This window comes from Euprymna scolopes, chromosome 22 (assembly GCF_053919585.1).
Source record: "Euprymna scolopes isolate OS-2025 chromosome 22, ASM5391958v1, whole genome shotgun sequence".
In the NCBI taxonomy this organism is placed as follows: domain Eukaryota; kingdom Metazoa; phylum Mollusca; class Cephalopoda; order Sepiida; family Sepiolidae; genus Euprymna; species Euprymna scolopes.
The window spans coordinates 21,642,218-21,668,522 of record NC_136503.1 but is presented as its reverse complement, the minus strand read 5'-3'; the positions used below and the strand labels follow the sequence as shown (position 1 = coordinate 21,668,522).

Below are 26,305 nucleotides of genomic sequence, written 5' to 3'. Positions count from 1 at the left end.
AGAAGAGAATGTGTATTTGGTATTGCTGTTCAAGATAATCTAAGTAGAAAAAAAGAACGTTGGGATGTTATTTGAGCTTTGACCAACTTAGATTGAAGAAAATTTTATCTTTTAATTTATTAAGTTATGAGTTAACTGCAAACGCACCGACAGCTAGCCGAAGTAGGATAGTATGATCAAACCGATTCAATCCAGATACGTTACTGCTCAATTTAAATCAACGAATCCATCCCTATTAAACTCATCAATGATCTTTGAATCGAAAAAGTTAACTATTTAGGCTGAAATAACTTATAAACTGAATGTAAGTAAAAAAAAAAAAAAGCGCACAAAGTAAATCCAAACTTCAAGTTGATTTCTAGTATCGCTGCTTTCTTCCTGGTATTTGCAAACCCACTCATACTTTCAATCCGTCCTTACGACCCCACAATTAACATCCAATTTTCAATATTATTTGTTTAGGATGAAAAAGACTCATTAAAAAATTATTCGGATGGATGTAGAAATAACCGTGGATTAAGTAAAAAATTATGTAAGAAAAATTTCAAAGTTCTTAAAGGTTAGTTTAATCTATATATCTATAAAAGTGAAAATGTGTGTGTGAGGACCCTATGTACTTAACGAATTTTTTTATCCACATATTTGGAATTTGGTGTGTAGGGCATTCAGAAATATGGAAAACTTTTTAATGTGTTTTCATCGGGGAAAAAAGGGCTACTAAGGAGGTCAAAATGTAAAAATTGTAACGTAGGAGTAATCCGATTTTTATGTTTCTCAACTGTTTCACGATTGCGCATGCGCGAATCGTTCACATTATGTTTTAAATAAATAGGTTTGAAAACACTTTTTAAAGAACGTGTCGAGTTGGCCTAATGGTTATCGTACTGATTCGCTGTCTTTGGGTTTTGGTTTCGATCTCAGCTCGAGTATTTTTTTTTAACTGACAAGAAGTGAACTGTTTAGAAAAACATAATACTCGCATGTACATATCTCAGTTTCTTTCCGTTTTTTAAAGGAATTTAACGTTACGTTTAATACCGGACAACGCCAGGTACATATTCTAGTATATTATAGATTTGAGAATGTATTTATATGTAAGCGCTTGCATAGTTTACTTATATTTCTTTGCCTGAAATCCTGCCGTTTGATAACCAACTCCTGCTGCGCATGTTTTATCATCTTACACTTGATTACGAGTTTACTGATCGCTTTACCCTAGTACTCCTCCGTAGTGAAGCAGTTATTTCTTCCTTTTTAGCCGAAGTGTCAAGTCAGGATCTCAATTGGTAGTTGGATAAGGTAGCTGACTTGACTTTTCACTAATAAGAAAATCAGGCAAAACTAATCTTGAAACAAAATGGCCACCTCATTTAGAAATGTAATCTAGCCGTAATAAAAAAAAACTTACAAAGGCAATTTGATTATCAAAAAGATTTCTACTACCACTACCACTCTCTCTTTTCTCATCTTCTCTCTCTCTCTCTCTTTGTCTCTCTCTTTGTCTCTCACTCTCTCTCTCTCTCTCTCTATCTTTTTTTTTTTACATTTTCACCTCAAACAAGGCACGTTGCCACTTTGATGTAGCGGGGTACTATCAGGGACCTAAGTTGCTGGGGTACTATGTAAGGAGTTTAGCAGTCAGATGTCTGTTCACATTACATTTGAACTTCTACATGTCAGTACAGTTGGGGAAGCAGGAACCCGCAAGAGAATTCCAAAGTCTAGCGGTTCTGGGAAAGAAACTACTGGAGTAGAAGGCTCTTACGTCTAGGGATCTCTACTGTGAAAGGGTGGGATTTAGCTGCTTGTCAGGTTTGTCGGAGATATTTTCGTCGAGGGGATACAAGGGCTTGTAGTTCGTCAGAGCATCCACCATTAAAATACTTGTAAAACAGGCAGAGGGATGCAACATTTCATCGATGGGACAGGGGCTGAAGTTTAGATGACACTTCGGCACCTATTAGGTTGGCGACTCTCTTTTGGACCCTGCCCAGGAGCGAAAGACTAGCAGCAGATGCACCAGCCCAAATGTGACAGCAATACTCCATACATGGGCGAATGGTGGCTTTGTAGACGTACAGGATACTTTCAGGCGTAAGTAACTTTCTAGTACGATAGAGAGAGCCCACTCTCTTTGCAGCAGCCTTAGCAATAATCTCGATGTATCTATTCCAACTCATGTTTCCTGTGAACGTTAAGCCAAGGAGCTTGAACGAAGTGCCCTCAGGTAATCTATCTATCTATCTATCTATCTATCTATCTATCTATCCTTCTCTGAACTCATAAAATCTACTCATTCCGTTTCTATGGATCATTTCATTCAAGTCTCCACACCTGCAAAATCCATGCATGCAGAACAGTCTCTACTATAAAGCTACAATTTTTAAGAGGAAGCTTTTGCCGCTGTTAAATTGGCATTCACGACGTGCATACCTTTTAATCTGGTAAGTGTTCGTCTTTATTGTGAAAATTTAATAATTTCACGACATTTTTTTTTTAAATAATCTTTTTATCTATATAGAAATAAAGCTGCGTTTTTACTCGCTATGACATTGATATTAAAAGTTTACTTTTTTTCTATTTAAAAATTAATAAAACGAACTTCTTAATATACTAAGACATAGATATGCGAGCTACTTCATCCCGGTTAACTAATTTGCTTTTTCCTTTGAAAAACGAGCGTTAATTAATTATTAATTTTTTATCGTTTCTCATTGAATGATTTGTTTCATTTTGATATTATTATGCTTAGTTCTTTTATGCATAGTTTCTACATTCTGCATAACTGTATAGAATTTAGGATTAAAGCGTTCTAGCAAACGGACACGTTTATATACATATATATATATATATATGTATATATATATATATATATATACGAGGGGCGTGCAATAAGTAATGCTCCTGGCCCACTTCCCATAGCAGTAGAGCAACAAAACTTGGCACCGTTACTAGTCTTTCTCTATATAGGAACCACCCAGATTTATGCATTTCTCCCATCGTTTGATGCAGCTCTGGAGACCGTTTTTTAGAACACCCCAGGTTGGTCCTCCAACACGACGTGACTTCAGAAATCAAGGCTGCATCATCTGGGAAACGCTTTCCTTTCAAAAACAACTTCATGGCTAGGAAGAGGTGAAAGTCAGAGGCTGCAAGGTCAGGAGAGTAGGGAGGATGGGGCAGGATTTCATAACCACACGCCCGTGCTTCTGATCTGGCGGCATGCGAGTTGTGGACCGGAGCGTTCTCCTGCAGAAGGAGAGTACCTTTGCTAATCTGGCCCCGCCTCTTGATTTTGATAGCTTCCCTTAATTTCCTGAAAAGTGAAGCATAATAGGCTCCTGTAATTTTGGTACCCTTTGCCAGGAAATCTGTCATCACTACTCCGTCCTGGTCCCAGAAGACTGTGAGCATGACCTTGCCAGCGGAGGGCTGCGTCCTTGCCTTCTTTAGAGGTGGTGAGTCCAAGTGATTCCACTGTATTGACTGGACTTTGATCTCTGAATCATAGTGATGGAACCAGGTTTCATCTTATGTCATCAGTTTTTTGAAAAACTTGGACTCATCTTCTTGGCACATCTCCAAATTCATCCTCGAGCACTCGACGCGTTCTCGCTTCTGGAATGGTGTAAGCAACCTGGGAATCCAACTGACAGTCACCTTATGCATATGCAAATGGTCATGAATGATAATTTACACAGACCCTGTACTAATCTTGACATCTTGAGCTATTTGGTGAATAGTAATGCGCCGCTCTTCCAAAATGGCAACCTCAAATTGACGGACAGATGCCTCATCAATGACAGAAGGAGGGCGACCATGTCTGGGAGCTGTTTCCGCAGACTTCCGGTCATGTTTGAATTCACGATGCCAGTGTTTTACAAGGTCATATGATGGGGCATTATCACCATAAGTTTCTTTCATTTCATCAAAAGTCTCCTGTGGTGTGCGTCCTTTCAAATACAAAAACCGGATCACTGCTCGACATTCAACAGACTCCATTTCACACCTGACTCAGTTCAAACACGTGTAAAACAGAAACCACAATTAGTTCAGAGCTGTAATTTGCCACATAACCCGTAGAGATATAAATCATTGCACATGCAAAATTTCAGCTAGTTCAGACAACTAAAAGTGGGTCAGAGGTATAACTTATTGCACGCCCCTCATATATATATGTGTGTGTGTGTGTGTGTGTGTGTGTGTGTGTGTGTGTGTGTGTGTGCGCGTGTGTGTTGGTGTGTGTGTGTGTGTGTGATCTTGTCTGCGTGCGCAAAACGTCTCTACTAAACTCCTCTCTGAATATATGGTCTCCAAACTTTAAATTTGATATATAGGGTATTTGGACCCTTTTCGATTTGGTTTTTAGCCTGAAAAAAATAGCTGCTAAGTCAATTCAAGCAAACGATACTCAGTTGCTTTTGGCAGAAATAAATCGACTAACTTCTAAGCACGCATAAATATATATACTTTATCTTAGAAGTCGTTTAATTCTTAGCCGTTACTTTTTCCATCTGGCGATAGTTCAGACAGCATCGACGAAGGCTGAAGCGCTGCATGTTTAGGTTTCGATTCCAATTGATGGAACCAGTGTCTTCTTTTTTTTTTTAATTTTGAAGCCATTACTATATTTATTGGTACAGCACAATAGAGAATTTGCACTATAATAATAAATATGAAATCTGTATGAATTAAAATATCATATTTAATTGTATTTTACGACCGAGATTCTTTTATGAACTTCATCAGCATCTTAATTGGTGATTGCGCATTAACATAAAACATTTTAACTCGTTGTGCAAAATATTAATACTTAACTCACAAAAGAGAACTTTTCCTTTTAAAATCCATAATATTTTGACATGTCTGTGTGCTATATGTAAATTATAACTATTTAAATGTGTGTTTGAGAAAGAACCAATTTAAAAGGAACGCACATTTTCATATTGCTGCTCACGGACTTTATGAATACTATTAATATTATTACATATTTTAAAAAAAATTAACATCTTTGTGGATAGTTTTCATGTACGAACAGTTAATCAAAGCTATATGATTACTTGTAGCTACGTTGGTCTGATTTTCCCTTTGACTAATAAGTTCAATACATAGTCATATATAGCCAATAAAATCAGCATAAGCAGACACGTCAGCATTCTCCAGTAAAGAGCGCCTCAATCGATCAGAAATAAAGAAACCTCTTATCACGGGAAATACAGTCCTTTCTATTATGTTGAACATATTCGTTTAGCCTTACCTTCTGGAGATAAAATTTCTCTATAATCTTCAAAGTTTGCCTTCGTAAGATTCTCATCCTCAGAAATGCTTTCTTCTTTTTGTCTGTTGAAAAAAAAGCTATATACATTTATTAAGTTCGCTATGTCTATGCGTTTGTGTGGAGTTAATTCTCAAGCTAATCATTGATCATTATAAATTTTTAAGCATATTTGCTAGGCGCGATTGTGCGTACAGTGGGCTATGTTTAATTTTATTTTGTTTCACGTTAAAGTCGTTTCTCAATTTCTACGATGCATCAGTGGCTTTCTACTTGGTTTCGAATGTGACTAGCTTTCACAGACTTTTTGTTTACTTTTTTTTTTCAGGTATAGCGCACTCGAAGATGACTTCTCAGTCCTGCCAGACGCCTAGTATTATCGATGATTGTAATTGTATACTATTTTGGGAGGTAGAAGCTAACATGTGCTTGCGTAGATGGCTTTTTAAACCAGCAAATGACAGATAGAGTTTTCCACAAAGAGTACAATTAACGAGTTGGCTATTTGGGAATTGTTCTGAACCTATTTCACCGTTACCGACCAACCGTTTGAAAACTGCTTGCTGAACACGATCCATTTTTTAAACACGGAGCGCAGGTCGGGGATACAGAATACATCTGATAACACAGTAAAAATTCAACGTTTATGAAGGCAACCCGACATCACCTCTGCTGAAAAAAGATAAATTGGCTGATCTAGAGGTTCTGCTCGCCTTTCTACTCCTTACACATGCCTCTCCTCTTCGTGGTCTACTAGATAAATAAAACTTTTTGTTAAGACATGGAAGAAAACCCGATCTCACAGGCAAATGCGGCGGTCAGTGAAGAATCTGATAACTCTGATGATCCGGATGATTGCAACACATTCTTGGATTATGTTGACACCAACATCAGCGTAGAATGACTAAGGAGCAATGTAAGTGCAGTAAAACTGTGTCTGTCTTGTTTTTTTTAACTTTATTAAACTGTATTACTACGTTTACATGTAATAACAACACATTTGATTGTCAATGTTCTCACAATAATCATAGTTACATCACAACTGTCATCATTGTTGGAATGATGTGATAGCTTAGGTATTGTACTTCATTTTAAAGCAGACAGCAAACGAAGATACATGTGTTACAATGTCGTGAATCTTGGAACCTGTTTTTTTATTAAGCGGCGCTTGATACCGTATGATTCTGAGAGTCTTAATTGATGAACATCTTGTTTTACACGTTTAATTTACCAGGTAGTTTATCAAATGTGGGCAATTTAGTAGAAAAAATATACCGATTTTATGAAAGTCAGCACCAAGAGAAAAGATAGTGATCCTTTAAGCATAGGCTTAATAAATACACAGAAGCATAGGCTTACTAAATACACAGACGTAATAAATACAGTTACGATTAAGCATAGTGGACGCTATTCGTGGCAGTTATGGCCTCGGAATAATGACGGTTACTCCTGCAACATATTTTTGTTAATACACTTTTTGTTAATTATATTATTGTATTTTGGATGCATTGGATAAGCTGCGGTCTGTATGGATTTCAAGACTAACTGCCAAATTGAAAAAGCAGTTCTTCGGAACAGTGATGGTAATATCATCCCTCGAAACAGCAACTTTATGGCAACCTACCTGTCATATCTGCTAACATTAGGGAGCGACGTCTACGATTTTCCGGTCACTGCCAGAAGAGCAAGCAAGAGCTGATGAAAAATGTATTGCTCGAGTGCACGAGCATAGGACAACCTACATCCAAGTACATCCAGCAAATTGCACATGACGCCAAATGTGATCCTGAAGATCTGAGGCAGCTGATGAAGGACAGGGAAAGCTAGAGAGAGAAAGAGTCAAATTGGTTCGGACAAAGAGCCCGACCAGATAGATAGACTGAGTTTGTCTTGATTATTGCCGGTTCACATTTAAATTTACGCCTATACAGACATGAGTGAGAGTTTTGGATCGTTGATTAAACAGTTTGGAATCGAGCATTAAAACGATTCACACTGCCATCTATTTCTTAATACCAATTTAATTAGAAATGTTTAATGCCTCTTTTCGATCGATATTAATACTTTCTTTATCTGTCCATTCAATATTAAAATAATTGATTTGGACTCAGAATTAATCAAGGCAATTATTTTCATGATCAGTTAAACATGTTAAACATATCTCCTCATTAATTTAACCTTCCATTTAAAAAAAAACGTTGCGAGAAAGGTGGGCTGTATTTATCCGCTTCCCACGAGAAATTAGGCACAACGCCGTTTTTTTTAATGTGGAGAGAGGGGGAGGGGTAAGGGAAAAGGGGACCGGCTCTCGAGAGGTGGGACATGGGAGCTTGATTGTGAGAGCCATTTGGTATATAGGGTTTTCCTTACATGGGCCAAAAAATTGCCACAAGCGCAATGGTCTTTGATTGCAGCATCTGCCGGAACAGATACTACACTTTGAGATATTAAAACTTTTATTCAGGCAAAAAATTAACATGAACAAAAAAACTTAGGCACAAGGCCAACTCAAAAGGGGGGGGGGTAAATGGGGGTCGTTAGTCGTCCTTGTCACTCTAGAACTAGACAAAATTTTCTCTTAGCTAGAATCTTCTTTCACTATAATACTGCATTCGCCCTTTCGTACTTGGGGACGTCCTGCTAAGCACCCAATTTTTAAAACATTTTTTTATTAGCAAAAAACAAAAAAGATAACAATAAAGGTTTTGATCTTGGCCCGTGCTAGAAAGGTGGGCTGTGTTTATTTGCTTCTCCACTGGGCAAATTAGGCATGAGGCCGTTTTTTAATGTGGAGAGAGGGGAGAGGGGAAGGGAAAAGGGGACCAGCTCCCGAGAGGTGGGAAATGGGAGCTGGATAGTGAGAGCCTCTTGGTATATAGGGTTTCCCCTACATGAACCAAAAGATTGCCACAAGGACAATGGTCTTTGATTGTAGCATCTGCCGGAACTTGGCAGTCTCTGCCATGCTAGAAAGTTACTTACGCTTGAGAGTATTCTGTACCTCTACAAGGTCAGCATTCGCTCGTGTATTGGAATACTGTTGTCACATTTGGGTTGGTGCATCTGCTACTAGTCTCTCACTTCTGTACAGGGTTCAAAAGAGAGTCGCCGACTTGATAGGTCCCGAACTGACAGCTAAGCTTTAACCTCTGTCCTATCGACGAAATGTTGCATCCTTTTACCTTACAAGAATTTTAATGGAAGTAGCTCGAACGAATTACAAGCCTTTGTCCCCTCTCGACGTAAATATCCCCGACAAACCTGACAAGCAGCAAAATTCCACCCCTGCACAGTAAAGATCTTCAGATGCTAGAAAGTTTTCTACTCTAATAGTTTATTCCTAAGAACTGCTAGTCTTTGGAATTCCTGCTTCCCCGACTGTACTGACATGGAGAAATTCAAGTGTAATGTAAATAGACATCTTGCTGCTCAACTCCCTACATAGTATCCCTGCAATTTATGCCGCAGATAGTAACCTCCTATATCAAAGTGGCACTGTGCCTTGTTTGGGGTGAAAATGCTATAAAAAAAATTACGAATCTTTATAAAAAATAACTTCGCTACACATATTTCCTTTACCTTTGAATAAATTGTGGTTGTCTTTCGTGGAGTATTTTCTGGTTGCATATTGAAGTGTAAAGTTTTGGCGGTTCATGTTGCTCCGAAGAGGGAAAAGCAGATATGAAGTAATTGTTTGGAACCAGCAGCAAAACGGAATCACTATATAAAAAAAAGAATACAAAACACGTGTTTATTTCATTGTTTACTAAACAAAAAAAAAATCTATCAGTTTTGTCATAATCTATTTTTTTTCTTTAATCTAATTGCTAAAACTCACCATGTCTGTCTGTCTGTCTCCAGATTTTCAAACTCTATCTCTTCCGAAACTAAAAGTCGCAGAGCGACGCTAGGGGTCTCAAATGATTGGATTTTATGGGCCATTCTTTTATGGGTCTTTAGCTGTTTAAAATAATTTTTAAGGGGTCAAAAAGGGTCAAAATTGAAAAAATCGTTAAACAGTTTTGTGCATTCATCTTAGTTTATTTTTAAGTGGTGCATATGTGTGTCACGTTGGTACAGTGGTAACGTCACCAGCTTTGAATGCTACAGTTTTGATTTCGGTTTCGATTCTAGCTGATGACACCCAAATACTTTTTTTCTTCTTTTGAAATCACGACTCTATGATATTTACGAAAGCTGGACAAATTAAAATATCATATTTAAGCGCAGTTTACGACCGGGAAAAGCCAGACGCCCCCTCCTCCGCTAGTGCATTACTAAAATCTTTTGTATATACAATATATATATATATATATATATATATATATATATATATATATATATATATATATATATATATATATTGCAATTAGGAAGGGAAGACTTTTATGATTCATGATTAAAAGTAAATTTATATATTCCTTTAATCTTCTCTCCAAAAAGGGGGGAAGAGGGGGAACAGGAGAGGAAAGAAAGAGAAATGGGAAGTCAGCTGACCGGTTTCGACCCTCGCTTCTCAAAGCTGTATCGAGGGAATTTTTAAAACAAAGAATGAAAAAACGATTAAAATTGCGTTTTTTTTTTCAATTTACAGGGAGAAAAAAAGTGGGAAAACGATTAAAATAAAAGAGCGTTATGATCGAATACCCTAGAGATTAATCACATTCAAACTCAGGAGGCATTCCCTTTGCTTGCAAAGACAAGGTTTTCTAAGTCGAACGTGAATAGTCTCCAAGATCTTAAGGTGATATAATGAATGAGCACGACTATGAATAGAAAAGGAGTACGTGCTAAAGTTCGTTGCACAAGACGGGGTTTTAAGTAAATGATCAGTAATTTAGGACTCGTATGTGTTAGTAACAAGTTTTGTATCCCTAAAAAACGTTATGAAATATTATAATACTATTTACACTCATAAAAACGTGCAAAAATTATAAACCGTTAACTGAAAAATAGTGTTTATGCTAAAATGATGGTTGAATATGGTTAAATTTGTACTCATTTCTGCATTAAATATACATATCCATATACACCATTATAAATCCTTAACTGTGCATTGAATAGATAATAATACTTAGTCCGCTGCATCTCATCATAATGGAAGTCCATGTAGAATTTACAGCCAGATCGGCCCAGTTGTTTCTGAGAAAACGTCTAGAGTAAATATGGTCAGCATCTTATCGTATGAATTTGAAGATTCTATTGTTGGTATTAGTTTCCCCGATATTTTTCTAGTCAGAATTATTACCAACATCTTAAGTGAAAGTGATTTTGTGTAACAAATTGGATTCGAACTCGGAACACCCAGGTCGTCATTCCGTGTCATTAACCACTTGATCACCGTCACCCCCTAGTAAATAAGGTATTGTGGTAACTGATCCCTATGAATTCTTAAATAGCTGAAACCACTATCAATAATTTCCCCCACTCTTTATCTGTGTCTCAACCTAAACGTAAATTCCATGAACAGAGATTTTTCTTAGAACTGCACGCCTGTGGAATTCTGTTCAGTTTATCTGCTTTCCAGCTGACTACAATTTGGTCGTCTTCAAGTTCAATGTAAACAAGTTCTTGATAAGCCGTTCCCCTTAAGTAATCCAATTTACCAAATTTTCACTACTAACGATTACTACGATATTGTCCCATTGACTACTGTACACTCTTTAACCCTTATCCTCGAGTAGTCTCCGGGCTTGATAAGTGGTGACTCCTTTGTTAAGAAAAAACTATGTATCTAACGGATACCCTAATATTTAGATTACTGTAATATAAATCTCAAATGTCTGTCTGTTTGTGCGTTTGTATGTGTGTATCGCAAAAACTTTTGACAGACACATCGAAACGTGACGAAACCGATATTGTTTTTAACCTCAAACTTTCGGACTTTGACCAAAACATTAATTCCTTCACGCTCAACTGGGCACTTCTACAAAGAAGGATCGCTTTTTTCTCAGATATTTTCACAAGTCATCCACCCTCAATTTTGACGCTGTGCGATAGTCGCAACGGCAAACACGTCATTTTTTTTTTCACGTTCTTTCTTCCTTCGCGGTACGGGTTCGAGCCTGCCTGCCTACTACCACATTTTTTTTGCGCTCGCAATTTTCCTTTTTTTTTTTTTTCTTTTCTTTTTTTTTTTTTTTTGCTCAACCAACACCTTTACACAGACCTACACTTTTTCCCCCGCCTTCGCGTCACGGATTCGAGCCTGCCTTCCCACTACAACTTTTGTTTTTCTTTTGCTCAACACACACCTCCAAACACCCGAGCAACGTCGGGCACCCAGGCTAATCATAACTAAAGTTTATACAAATTTCATCCAGATTGATCCGGTAGTTTCCGGGAAAAGTAGAAAGGAAAGACAGACAAACAGAAAGCCAGACTAATAGACATATAATACAAATTTGATACTAAATATGTACTTTCAAAGATGTATTTGACTGTATATTTAGATTATTAATACAGGGTGTCCATAAACTCCGTGTGCACCTTAAAAATTGATAAATCTATTTGTATTTGAAATAATTTGTAAAAAGGATTAGAAAGTAGGGAAAAAATTTTTTAACGGATTTATCTACATTCAAGTTTTCACATGTCTTCTTCAATCGCAATGCAAACGGTAATGCGGTTTTGCAGATCACAGAAAACATTTTCCATTTTTAACGTACACACGAACTTTATAAATACCTTGTACTATACATATATTTATATTAATTTTCGTTGGACTGAAACCACTATAAATAATTTCCACCATTCTTTATCTGTGCCTATACCTAAACGTAAATTCCATGAACAAAGCTTGTTTCTAAGAACTGCACGCCTGTGGAACTCTTTTTCGTTTACCTACTTTCCAGCTGACTACAATATGGCCGTCTTCAAGTCCAATGTAAATAAGTTCTTGATGAGCCGTTCCCTTTAAGTAATTTGCACTTCTAACGATTACTATGATATTGTCCTTTTGACCAATGTACACTCTTTAACCCTTATCCTCTAGTGGCCTCTGGGCCTTGATAAGTGGTGACTCCTTTGTAAAAAAAAAAACTATTTATAACGAAATTGTCGATTGGATCATGGATTAAACTGATTGTATCATCCAGATTTTCAGAGTATGCCAGTAAACCTCAGCCGGATGGAATATTTGAAAGCATATCAATTTGTATGGCTAACTTTAACAACGATAACAGATGTTGCTGAAATATGGCTATTATCGTTCGCATCCGTAAAACGGGTAATGGGAACGAATAGATTAAATAAGTAAGGTTTGTTTGTGAAGTGGTTTATATTATTTGGTTTCTTCGAACTACTGTTCTTATCTTGAGAGTTATTTTCACAATGTTTCGGTCGATGTAACCTCCGACTTTCTTCCAATATATCTTGTCAGACTGAGGAATCTCCACGGAATTTCGAACGAAACACTTATTTAATCCACTGAGTAACATCGTTCCACCAGACATAACTTGGCAGAAAGTTTTAAGTACTTCGCAATTGTATTTTGAGTGTCGCCTGCACGAAGGATTAAACCATCAATTCCTAGAAAAGTGTAACTTTACAACTGAATGTACAAAGTACTTTATCCATTACGCCACGTATCCTTGCTGACCGTACTACCCCCTGATTTTTTTTTACACAGTGATCACCACTTATCAAGGCCCGGAAGTCATTCAGGGATAAGGGTTATTGCAAGTACATTACGTTAGTGTGGAGATTTGATGAAGTGTTTACTTAAGGGGGGCGGTTCATTAGGAATTTGTTAACGTTAAACGGTTCCGTTCGACATTTCGTTCGGATTTCTGAGCTTGACAGAAAAATTCCTGAGTTCGACAAAATGCAACTGAAGAAGGTTAACGGTTACATCGACCGAAACGTTGTGAAAATAACATTGAAGATGAAAACAGTAGTCCGAAATATCCAAATAAAACGAATAATCGATCCTCATCTTAAAAATTTAGAAACGTAAGAAATGATCATTATGATTGTTTGAAACGATTGTTAAACGTTTTATTGGCATATTTTCCCCAATAGAAAGATTTCCTCCTAAAATCGAATATTTTCGCAACATGGTAGCGTCAGATTTATACTGCTTGGAATTCCGGTTCCTGGTAGTATTACCCAGAGTGGACAGGTTTGTTACCAAAGGGGCGCTACCTGGATTGCAGAGCCATGTTGAAAATCGAAGAAGAGTTGGTATCAGGATCCGTCGTCCTCTGGTCATCTCTACATCTGCGTGTGAAAGCAGAGAAATTAAGAAGAATCTCAAATCAATGCGCTGTTTCGTTTTATGTTCTGGGCCAAACCTTTTCTGATTTACTATCCAATCGCTAAACTTTGTGATCTCAGGGTTAAGGGTCAAAACTTGTATTATTTCAGGTTAACAGAAGAAGGAACTAATGTTAGTAATAGTGACCTTATACGTCACCATTATCACATTATCAAACATACCTCTATTCGACAAATAAGAGAATGATGAGGGAAAGTTAGTCCTTGAGTTGGCAGAATGGACAAAGGATTGCCACGGAATTCATGTATTAAAAAAGGTTACCGAAACACTTTTCTGCACAGACATGATGTTTATGAGATAAGATTATTCTGGTAAATTCATTATATCTGGTGGGGTTGTGTACCTATTTACTATGCCTCCCCACGGGGCAGAGTTAGACACCAGGGTAGTTTTTTAACGTAGAAAAAAAGGTACAAAAATAAAAATTGTCTCAGTCGTGAAGGATTTCTCCTCCACCGAAAGAGAACAAGAAATAGAAGTGCAGCATCTGAAGAACAGATGGTATTTATTTGCTCCCCCACCGAGCAAATTAGGCACAAGGCCGATTTTTAATGCGAGGAGTGAAGGGAGGGAGAAGGGAAAAAGGGGACCAGCTCCCGAGAGGTGGGAAATGGGAGCTGGTTAATGATCAGGCATGTGGGGTTGCCCCCACATCTGGTCTTTGCTAGTCATAGCTAGTCATAGCTAGTCATAGCTTGCAGTATCTGCCGGAACAGATGGTATTTATTTGCTCCCTCACCGAGCAAATTAGGCACAAGGCCGATTTTTAATGTGAGGAGTGAAGGGAGGGAGAAGGGAAAAAGGGGACCAGCTCCCGAGAGGTGGGAAATGGGAGCTGGTTAATGGTCAGGCATGTGGGGTTGCCCCCACATCTGGTCTTTGCTAGTCATAGCTAGTCCTAGCTAGTCATAGCTTCCAGTATCTGCCGGAACAGATGGTATTTATTTGCTCCCCCACCGAGCAAATTAGGCACAAGGCCAATTTTTAATGTGAGGAGTGAAGGGAGGGGGAAGGGAAAAAGGGGACCAGCTCCCGAGAGGTGGGAAATGGGAGCTGGTTAAAGGTCAGGCATGTGGGGTTGCCCCCACATCTGGTCTTCGCTAGTCATAGCTTGCAGCATCTGCCGGAACAGATGGTATTTATTTGCTCCCCCACCGAGCAAATTAGGCACAAGGCCGATTTTTAAAGTGAGGAGTGAAGGGGAAATGGGGACCAACTCCCCGGGGAGTAGGGGAGCTGGATAGTGACAATTGGTATGAAGGGTTGCCCCTACATTGACCAAGGGCTTATATGTGGGGTTGCCCCCACATCTGGTCTTTGCTTGCAGTATCTGCCGGAACAGATGGTATTTATTTGCTTCCCCACCGAGCAAATTAGACACCAGGCCAATTTTTAATGTGAGGAGTGAAGGGAGGGGGAAGGGAAAAAGGGGACCAGCTCCCGAGAGGTGGGAAATGGGAGCTGGTTAAAGGTCATGAATGTGGGGTTGCCCCCACATCTGGTCTTTGCTAGTCATAGCTTGCAGTATCTGCCGGAACAGATGGTATTTATTTGCTCCCTCACTGAGCAAATTAGGCACAAGGCCGATTTTTAATGTGAGGAGTGAAGGGAGGGAGAAGGGAAAAAGGGGACCAGCTCCCGAGAGGTGGGAAATGGGAGCTGGTTAATGGTCAGGCATGTGGGGTTGCCCCCACATCTGGTCTTTGCTAGTCATAGCTAGTCCTAGCTAGTCATAGCTTCCAGTATCTGCCGGAACAGATGGTATTTATTTGCTCCCCCACCGAGCAAATTAGGCACAAGGCCAATTTTTAATGTGAGGAGTGAAGGGAGGGGGAAGGGAAAAAGGGGACCAGCTCCCGAGAGGTGGGAAATGGGAGCTGGTTAAAGGTCAGGCATGTGGGGTTGCCCCCACATCTGGTCTTCGCTAGTCATAGCTTGCAGCATCTGCCGGAACAGATGGTATTTATTTGCTCCCCCACCGAGCAAATTAGGCACAAGGCCGATTTTTAAAGTGAGGAGTGAAGGGGAAATGGGGACCAACTCCCCGGGGAGTAGGGGAGCTGGATAGTGACAATTGGTATGAAGGGTTGCCCCTACATTGACCAAGGTCTTATATGTGGGGTTGCCCCCACATCTGGTCTTTGCTTGCAGTATCTGCCGGAACAGATGGTATTTATTTGCTCCCCCACCGAGCAAATTAGGCACAAGGTCGATTTTTAATGTGAGGAGTGAAGGGAGGGGGAAGGGAAAAAGGGGACCAGCTCCCGAGAGGTGGGAAGTGGGAGCTGGTTAAAGGTCAGGCATGTGGGGTTGCCCCCACATCTGGTCTTTGCTAGTCATAGTTAGTCCTAGCTAGTCATAGCTTGCAGTATCTGCCGGAACAGATGGTATTTATTTGCTCCCCCACCGAGCAAATTAGGCACAAGGCCGATTTTTAATGTGAGGAGTGAAGGGAGGGGGAAGGGAAAAAGGGGACCAGCTCCCGAGAGGTGGGAAATGGGAGCTGGTTAAAGGTCAGGCATGTGGGGTTACCCCCACATCTGGTCTTTGCTAGTCATAGCTAGTCATAGCTAGTCATAGCCTGCAGTATCTGCCGGAACAGATGGTATTTATTTGCTCCCCCACTGAGCAAATTAGGCACAAGGCTGTTTTTAATGTGAGGTAAAAACCAGCTCCCCTAAAAGTAGGCAAAAAGGGGGCACTCTGGTTACCAAAAATAATAATTGTCCCAGTATAGAGGGTTTCCCCTCCATTGACTGGTACAAATTATCTTAAGTGCAGCATCTGCCGGAACAGATGGTATTTATTTGCTCCCCCACTGAGCAAATTAGGCACAAGGCCGTTTTTAATGTGAGGTAAAAACCAGCTCCCCTAAAAGTAGGCAAAAAGGGGGCACTCTGGTTACCAAAAATAATAATTGTCCCAGTATAGAGGGTTTCCCCTCCATTGACTGGTACAAATTATCTTAAGTGCAGTATCTGCCGGAACAGATGGTATTTATTTGCTCCCCCACCGAGCAAATTAGGCACAAGGCCGATTTTTAATGTGAGGAGTGAAGGGAATGGGAAGGGAAAAAGGGGACCAGCTCCCGAGAGGTGGGAAATGGGAGCTGGTTAATGGTCAGGCATGTGGGGTTGCCCCCACATCTGGTCTTTGCTAGTCATAGCTAGTCATAGCTAGTCATAGCTTGCAGTATCTGCCGGAACAGATGGTATTTATTTGCTCCCCCACTGAGCAAATTAGGCACAAGGCCAATTTTTAATGTGAGGTAAAAACCAGCTCCCCTAAAAGTAGGCAAAAAGGGGGCACTCTGGTTACCAAAAATAATAATTGTCCCAGTATAGAGGGTTTCCCTTCCATTGACTGGTACAAATTATCTTAAGTGCAGCATCTGCCGGAACAGATGGTATTTATTTGCTCCCCCACTGAGCAAATTAGGCACAAGGCCGTTTTTAATGTGAGGTAAAAACCAGCTCCCCTAAAAGGGGTCACTCTGGTTACCAAAAATAATAATTGTCCCAGTATAGAGGGTTTCCCCTCCATTGACTGGTACAAATTATCTTAAGTGCAGCATCTGCCGGAACAGATACTACACTTTGATCTCGTCCCGAATGGGGTTGTGTAAGCTACAGAGAAATATGTGTAAATTCAGCAATCCACTTACTCAGACAGCTGAAAGAGACAAGTTTAGCATGATACCGGATTTGATGTCACTCAAACTTTACGCCCTTCCATACTTCAACAAAATACAAACATATCGTAAAACAAACTAACGACTACAGTTGATTAATCGTTTGAAATAGTAATTGTGTCAAATAACTCCAAAAGCGTTGATATGTTGTATGACAGGCAAACATTTCGATGAAAAGCAGATGAACGATAAAATAGGATAAATAAAAAGTAACCTACGTGACGTCATTAATTTCATATTCTTTCGTGTCATCACGCTGAAAAATAAGAACAACATTTATGCATAATTTTCAACAATAAAGAAATATCTCACACGCAGTACAGGTTTATCTCATAGGCAAGAATAGGCGACCGTAAAGTCTAACTTAAAATACAAGTTTTTATACTAATAAATCGCCGCTCAAAAGCAACTCGAGGATAATGTTAGATATTAACCGGGATACGTCGAAAGGTGGTTGCTCGGCGATTATAATGATTATTCAAGCCAAAATGTTTTGTCAGCTAAAATATGTTTTCGAAAAATGAAAATATGTACATGTTTATTTATATTTAATAGTTACCAGGAATGTGAAATTAAAAATGTTATCATAAAAATTTATTTGAAAACTTAGAAATAATGACTAGGGCAATGACAACAGCATATTCCTTTCCGTGTTTTGGTTGTCAGGTATATATCCATTGACATCTTATATGTTTTTAGGTAGAGCGATGTGCTTCTCGGTTGATTAATTGTGCCTAACCGTGTCGTATATATACTCGAAAGTAAAAACAATGAAAAGAATATGCTGGTGTCTTGGCCCTAATAATGACATGTAAAAACATCAGGTGATTATCTTAGTGAAATATATTTATGGCGTAATTTAATGGTGGGGAGGGTCTTTTGAGATACGTGAACACTGGTTGGTGTTTTGAGCTTGAAGGAGACAGGCAGAGAGTTGAGGAGCTGACCAGTCATAATGGATGAACGCAGCCTTAGGAGGACTATCAAATGTGATATTAAGAATCTAGGACCAGGTTTGCAACTTTCCAAAAGGGAAAAACACTCTGAATTAAAAAGTTGTCCAAAATAAAAACCCGCGGCTCCGTCGTTCTTGGAGAGAATTTCCATTGCAACTTTTCCGTCAAGCCAAGACTAAAAATGGACCAGATGTTCCGGATTGGCCAGATGTTGAAACCCCCAAACAAGTGTTATTCGTCCTATGTGTTGTAAATATAGTTATGTATATTATATTATATGAACTGTATTTAAATGAACATGCACACAACAAACTCTAGATTAGACTATCAAAACGCAAGACAGTCATAGCTACGCGTATGAACACATGCATTCACTCGCATACAATCATACAATAGACGATTATAGAAACTCATCAATATAGACACGATTTACATTACAATAAGTTAATAAGATTGTCAGATTGATGACTATTAAATATCCAGGCTGTGTGTACCAAAAAATAATTTTAACCAGAAAACGTACATTCGGAAAGGAGGTGCAAGAAACAACATAACATAATCATTTGTCAATACATAAAATAATTGTTGGATGTACCTAAGGGTCAGTTGAATAAAAATCAATGCATCTAACATCGGGGACAACCTGTCTGGGAAGAAACAAGATAAACATGAGCGATCGTCAAAAGATAAGATAAATGTTTGATTTATAAAAGTACAAACGGGTGCAGTCGAGTGCACTAAAAAAGAAAACAAACAGGTTGGACTGTCAAAACATCAAAACGATCGTCGTCAAATAATACGCGCTGGGGCGTGGCTACAGTCACAATGTTGTTGTATTGGAGCGCAAATTATTATATAATCGTAAAATACGCTTAAATATAATTTAATTCATGCAGATTTCGTATTTATGATTACATAGACAATTTTCATACACACACACACACACGCACACACACACACACACACACATATATATATATATATATATATATATATATATATATATATATATATATATATATATAAGAGCAAATAGTTAATAAAACATGTTAAAAACACTTTGGAAAAGAGTTAAAAACATATTTAATTTGAAAAGCAAACACTTAATAAGTGGATAGTCCTTAATCTGCGGAGTTTCGAAGAAATACTTTCCTTCTCATCAGAGGGTAGGAATTAGCAAAATGCGGGATCGGATTTTGCATACAAAAGTATTTGATGAAACTGCAAATAAGTCAAAGATCTTATTTGATAACAAAAAGTCTTGCCGAGACAAGGTGTAATTAAGAATATATATATATATATATATATATATATATATATATATATATATATATATATATATATGGTACTGATTTCAAAAGTTTTTTAATGACTTGGGTGCTCTCAGCTAGAATCGAAACCAAAACCTTTAGCGTTCCAGCTCAAGATGAAAACAGTAGTCCGATGAATCCAAATAATACGAAATATTTTACTCGTTCTAAACCACCCTTGGTGTATGATTACTATTCCCTGTTAATGTCATTGTTATGTGACTAGTTGTTTAAGAGTTTATCGGTTAAATATTTGCACACGCATACATATATCTACTGTTTAATTAATATTGGGAGTTCGTTGGCAGTATGGCCTTAGGAAGAATCAATCATTCAATTCCTAAGCATGGATTACCCTCCTACCTACCCATCACTCTCACCACCATCGACAGTAAAGATCTGCTTTCACGTTCTTTTTTGTTTCTTCAATTTTTCTAACGGTTTGTGTAAGAATCAAAAGAATTAATGTGGGTTTCATATATATCACTAATGTTTTCGATTCTTGGTCGAATCATATTGAGATAATAAAATCATCGTCATATTTTGATAATATAATCATTCTCTTTCAGCACAGCAGCACGATGAACAATATTATGAGAGGATTGAAAACGATAAGTCAGATGAGCAGATTTGGATAACTTAAGACGACAGTTAAACAAGTATATTGCATGGAACTTGTAATCCTTGAACAGGTATGCATAATTTTCAAAAATATTAGCAGAAGAAAATTAACTATTGGACTAATAACAACTTCTAAAATGGATTCCATACTTGATTTAATGGTAAGCACATTTCTATTATTTGTCTCTGTGTGTGTGTGTGTGTGTGTGTGTGTGTGTGTGTGTGTGTGTATTTAAATGCAATGTTTTCTATCGTATTTTTTAAATGTCACCCTAGTTCAGTGTCTGGGGCGAAAATTTTGGGTCATACAGAAGAATGGTGGTGGTTACAGCAGTCATTTTTTTAAATATCGTTACAGGTTTGATAAGCGTCATTGGTGAATGTAGCTTTTGGGGTTTTATAAGAAAAAGTCGTAACATTAGAAAAGATATAATTAAACAGATGTTCTCTATTATTTTTAACTAAGTTTGTTTTATATATATATATATATATATATATATATATATATATATATATATATGTGTGTGTGTGTGTGTGTGTGTGTGTGTGTGTATGTGTGTGTGTGTGTGTGTGTGTGTGTACAAATAATATATATGTATTTATATATTGCGTGTGTGCATTTAAACATTAGTCTTTCATTTAAGCAAACTGTAAACAACAGAATTCATGAGTTTAATTTTCCTTTTCTTTATTCCTTCAATTTTTCTAACGTTCTTTTGTTTGTGTACAAATCAAAAGAATTAATGTGGGGTTCATATGTATCAGTAAAGTTTTCGATTATTGGTCGAATCATATTGAGATAAACAAATCAAATGAACAAAAAAGCTAAATTAAAAAAATTTTTCAGGTCGAGAATGCGCAAATGAAGTCAAATTAGACGTCAAATAACGAACCGGTGCAGTTCCAGGAGAGACGGCAACAATTTAAATTCCAGGATGCAGAAACTGAAATAACGAAGTGAATTGTATAATAATAAGCATTTTTAAACGTCGTTACCGCTTTCATGTTTAATGTTATATATATATATATATATATATATATATATATATATATATATATATATATATATATATATATATCCAGGCTTGAGATGTGCAAAAGAGTGGACTAATGAGTACAACGAGGTTGTTACATAGTACTCGATAACAAGAGCAAAATATTTTTTTATTATTAAAATGACTGTTTGTAGCGACCAAATGTAATTATTTGATAAATGGCCATATGGTGTCTATTAGAGACTTCACACTTTAATATCAAAGATTTAACATGCTTGGAATTTTTTCTAGCGCTGATTTTGTCTGATCACCAAATCCTTTGAAATATTTCATTTTTCCTTATATTTTGTTTGGTTTTTGGCACAAGTGAAAATATAAATGAAAATCTCACAAGTTTATCAAACCTTTGGATAAAATAAAGAGCGAACATTGAGAAGTTTGTTAACTTAAAAAAACCTTTCATTTAAATTTAAAATACCCCAAATATATTAGATTCTACTTTTTTAGGCGATTATGTGTGAGCACACTGAAACGCTATTTTAGAATTTAGAATGGGAGTTCAGTTGTGCATATAAATATAATGTAAACTGATCCAATTTCGATACATTATAACTTTTTAAGCAGTTAAGTAATGTTTACCACTAATTCTAAGGCCGATCAGCAAAATCATAAAATCACATGTAATTGCTATATTTTTCGTATTGCCACCCGTACTGAGGGTTAGTAGTAGGAAAGGAGCGTGGTTTTTATGACTTTTAACAATACTATATATAAATACGATAGCGTGTGCGTTATTTATTTTGTGTGTCACGATTACATCCGAGTGATTGTTGTTTAAATTGTTATGGATACCCATTTCTTATATTAAATAATTTTACCAAGAATTCTTCATAAGTTTTAGTTTCGATTTCACTTATAGCTGACGGAACTCCAGTGATCCATTTTTTTTTTAAATAAATAATTCTATCAATAATTCTTCATAATTTTTTTTTTACACACACCTAACTTCATACACATGACCCGCTAAATGTTAACATCTACAAAAATGTAATGTACCCATGTTACTCACCATGTTGTCTAGAATATATATATGTGTGTGTGTGTGTGTGTGTGTGTGTGTGTGTGTGTGTGTGTGTGTGTGTGTGTGTGTGTGTGCTTAGATCATCGTATAACGATTAGATCACTTTGTGACTGACGTAAAAAACATTTAAAATAAAAATGTTTAAATTCAACGTTATTTTTCGCGGTTAATGGTAGCCGATTGGATACGGTCTTTGCTAATCGAGCCAGAGATGGCTCGTGCTGCCGTGTTCGAATCTGTCGACTGATGTTAATCGTGACACCCTGCACTGAAGATTCCCGAAAGCATGAAAGACTAGTGTATGTAGGTAGTTAATTATTATAATAAAAAAATAATTATGTCAGACCCTTTAAGGAACTCGTTTTTTATCGATGGGCACTTTCAGTTGAATTAAGTCGGTCAATTTAGCTCTTATGCATGGATCAACTTATGACGATTAGATCACTGTTACTGACGTAAAGAACCTTTAAAATTAAAATGTTTACATTCAACGTTATTTCTCGCAGTTAATGGTAGCGGATTGGATACGGTCTTTGCTAATCGAGCCAGAGATGACTCGTACTGCCGGGTTCGCCGGGTGCACTGAAGGTTCCCGAAAGCATGAAACACTAGTGTCTGTAGGTATTTAATTATTATAGCAAAAAAATAATTATATATATATATATGTGTGTGTGTGTGTGTGTGTTAAAAATCCATAATGATGCGTTCATTAGTTTACAAGATTATCTTTCACGAATACACGAGGGTCGTTCCAAAAGTATATCTTATCCTTTTCTATTTTGACACAAAAAGTTGAAGAGCTACAAAGACAAGAGCGGTACCATTAAAATAAGCGATCTTTTGTGCCCCGGAATTTATTTTTTCTACGTAGTCACCACCATTCACAATGCACGTTTGCCAGAAATTTAATGACGCATATCTGCTTCTGATACCCGTCCATGACAGGAGTTACTTTCTTAGAGCCTCACATTGTCGATATTTGCAACAGAAAGAGGAAACTTTTAAGTAATGAATGTATAGGTTCAGTCATCATAAAAACATTATTGGCAATTTGCTCTGATCAATTATGGCGGAATAAAACTAGGAGCAATTACTTTTCGAACGTCCCTCGTATATAAATATTTACATATTCCTAACTTTCCCTAAGGAAATACATGCAATATGATAATCTCATTTTGAAGTCCTTAGCCCTATTGAGGAGAGCTTATTTTCATGACGCACTAGTGTCTAGAAAAGAAATGGTCCTTAGTATTATATGCCGTAATGATACCCCTAAAACTCATATTTTTTTATTTCATGACGAGATTACGATGAAGGATGGGTTTGAATGACGCGTTTGATCGTTAGCAAAATCAGGTTGTCGACATTAGTCTAAACCATCCCAGAGTTGTTGTGCAGGCTGCGACGATTTAAGCAGGCTATGCAGACTATTGAAAATGAAGTTCACAAAGAATTTGCTGTGTTATTTATTGGAGCCCTGTGCCGGTTGAGTATGCCAACTAGTTTGAAGTTTGGGAGCATTACATTAAGTACTTGTCGGGATGGCCTATCGTCGAACGAAGCTGAGCCCAGTGCACATAGCATGATTAATATAAGCGTTCAGAGTTTAGCTCATTACACAAAACAGGCTAGAAGCGGGTGTCGACGATTAGAAAGAAATGATCACGTGCTCGAGGGTTGGGAAAGAGTTCTAAGGCAGTTTGCAGCAAATAAGCGGCCAACAATGTAGGAACATGTAACTGCTTCCCCGACACTTTCCATTCGTCAACCAATTTTAAGGTTAAGTAAGAATATTAAACGAGAAGGAATTAATTTTAACTTCTTTTGCTCTCTCCTCTCGTGAACGAACTTCTCTCCTCAATAAAACCTTTGAAATTCCAACAAGTGTCCACTCATGAGTTTTATTTATTTGAGTTAAACAGCTGATCAACAGCCACTAGCCGATGCAACAATATAGATCAATAGCTACAAACGGGGTGAGTACACAAGAATGAAGGCCGAACCGCACGTATGTAAAATCAATTGTGATTGATTGGGTTGCTTTCTACTCACTGGTGATAATCCCACAGGTACAGCGAGTACACATTTGTGTAAAAAAAACTATGTGCTTGCTTTCGTTTAACGTTTATTTATTGAAATATTAGTTATCAATTATCAGAAATTTGTTGTTTATTTTTATTTTCTCTTGCTTTGCTTATATGGCATATTTTTAATTATTTTTTTTTAAACTTTAGGTGTTATTATAAGAAATGAAGTAAAAAGAAAAAAACTTACCGCCTTAGAATCAGTTGAAAATTTTCGTAGTGGTCTTCTAACCAAACAGCGAGAAAAGTCTGGTCTCGACGGCACTGGTGCTTTGGGAAGACGCCATTCTTCCGGTTTGATAGCGATTCCAGTATGGAAAACCCTCTTTTTGGCAGCAAGAAGCATTTTTTGGTGATGCGTATGAGTAACCATTCGGCATTGTAAGGCACGGAAAAGGAAAGCCCTGGACTGGGGCAGAGGACAAGGACTTTCTACGCATTTTTCTGTCGGGATAATTATTGGCTTCTTCCGATTGAGGCCTAAGGATTTCGATATGGACAGCATCTTAGGGGTGGAGAAAAACCTTTAAAATAAAAAACAATTATATCATTTATTAAAGCTGTTCACAGATATATACAAGAATGTCTACTTATTAACAGATCGCACTTGGATTTGACCTGCCCTTCGGAGGATGTTGATCTCAGCACAGATACACTTTTCTAGCCACACTGATGAGTCGTAAATGACTAAACAGCTGCCTGTGAATTACTACAAAAACACTCTCACACACAAACAAACACACACACACACTCGCATATACACACACACACATATATATACATATATATATATGCATGTATATATATATATATATATATATATATATATATATATATATATATATATATATATATGTGTGTGTGTGTGTGTGTGTGTGTGTGTGACAATCGCATGGTCCTCGTTTGCTAACATCGGCGACCTCAACGTTGTGCACGGTGGATATTTTCTTTCATTTTCTTTTTTTGTGGCTACGATATCAACTTTATTCATATGAAGGTTGTTCCAAAAGTAAGGCCTCCTATTTTTTAACTAAAAAAACTAAAACGTTTAAAAGCTACGAAGACAGGGGGTGTGCCATTAAGACAAGCGACATTTTTACTCCAGAATTTATTTTTCTATATAGTCATCACCATTTTCAATGCTATTGTGCCAGCCTCTTTTAATAAAAGTTCAGAACGCGCTTTGTAATTCACATCTCTGTTGCTACTCTGAAATTGACGAACCGATCTCCTAACTTTGCTAACCTTAACTGCGTCGGCTTCGTAAACGTTTAAAAGGCGCCAATGAATGTTTATCGGTTCAATTTTTTCATGCATGTAGGAATTAAATGACGCATCTTTGCTTCTGACGCACATCTATGGCAGGTTTTTTAGAGTCTCACATTGTCAATATCTGCAATAGAAAGATGAAACTTTCAAACCATGAATATATAAGTTCAGTTATCATAGCAATGCAATTGTCAATCCTCTCTGATCCATTCCGGTGGAATAAAAAATGAAAGTCATTACTTTTGGAACGTCCCTCGTATATAATCACTGCATCAGCATAAGGGGAGAATGACACCAAGTAAACATTCAAGTTAAGAACGATTGGATGATAAATCGAATAAACGGGTAACTGGAAAAAAATTAATAAACAGGTCATAGAGGCGTCACCTTAAAGGATGGGTCTAGGCTAAGAACAGGAATATATAAAATAAAAGTAAAAAAGTAATTTTTCCTTCTGAATATAAGCTCCACCTCAATTGTTGAGTTTTTTATTATCCCTATAATCTCTTTTTAAATAAATTTTCTACTTCTTTTTGTCCCTCCCATATATAGACCAGAATAGAATAGAATAAATATATATGTATTCATTTTATTTATGCAAACAGTTTGGCAACAGATTTTAAGAAATGGGCTTTAGATGCAAATCGATGTAATTTCCTCAAGCCAAATTCTTAATACGAAGATGTGGATAAAAATAGAATGACATAAATTAGATGTAAAGATATAAAATACTAGCAGGCCGTCT

At 37.4% G+C, this 26,305-nt stretch overlaps 1 protein-coding gene across 1 annotated transcript in view; it reads right to left on the bottom strand.

Annotated features, from left to right (window-relative positions):
• The window catches only part of LOC145243819 (uncharacterized), a 117,831-nt gene extending 93,011 nt beyond the window's left edge, over positions 1-24,820 (bottom strand). The window contains exons 1-4 of the mRNA XM_080106847.1: positions 24,482-24,820; positions 17,463-17,500; positions 13,421-13,495; positions 5,258-5,340 (exon numbers count right to left, since the gene is read on the bottom strand). Coding sequence (XP_079962973.1) covers positions 5,258-5,340; positions 13,421-13,495; positions 17,463-17,500; positions 24,482-24,796 — 511 coding nt within the window. The 5' untranslated portion in view covers positions 24,797-24,820. The remainder of the gene's footprint in view (positions 1-5,257; positions 5,341-13,420; positions 13,496-17,462; positions 17,501-24,481) is intronic.
• Between the last annotated feature and the right edge of the window lie 1,485 nt (positions 24,821-26,305).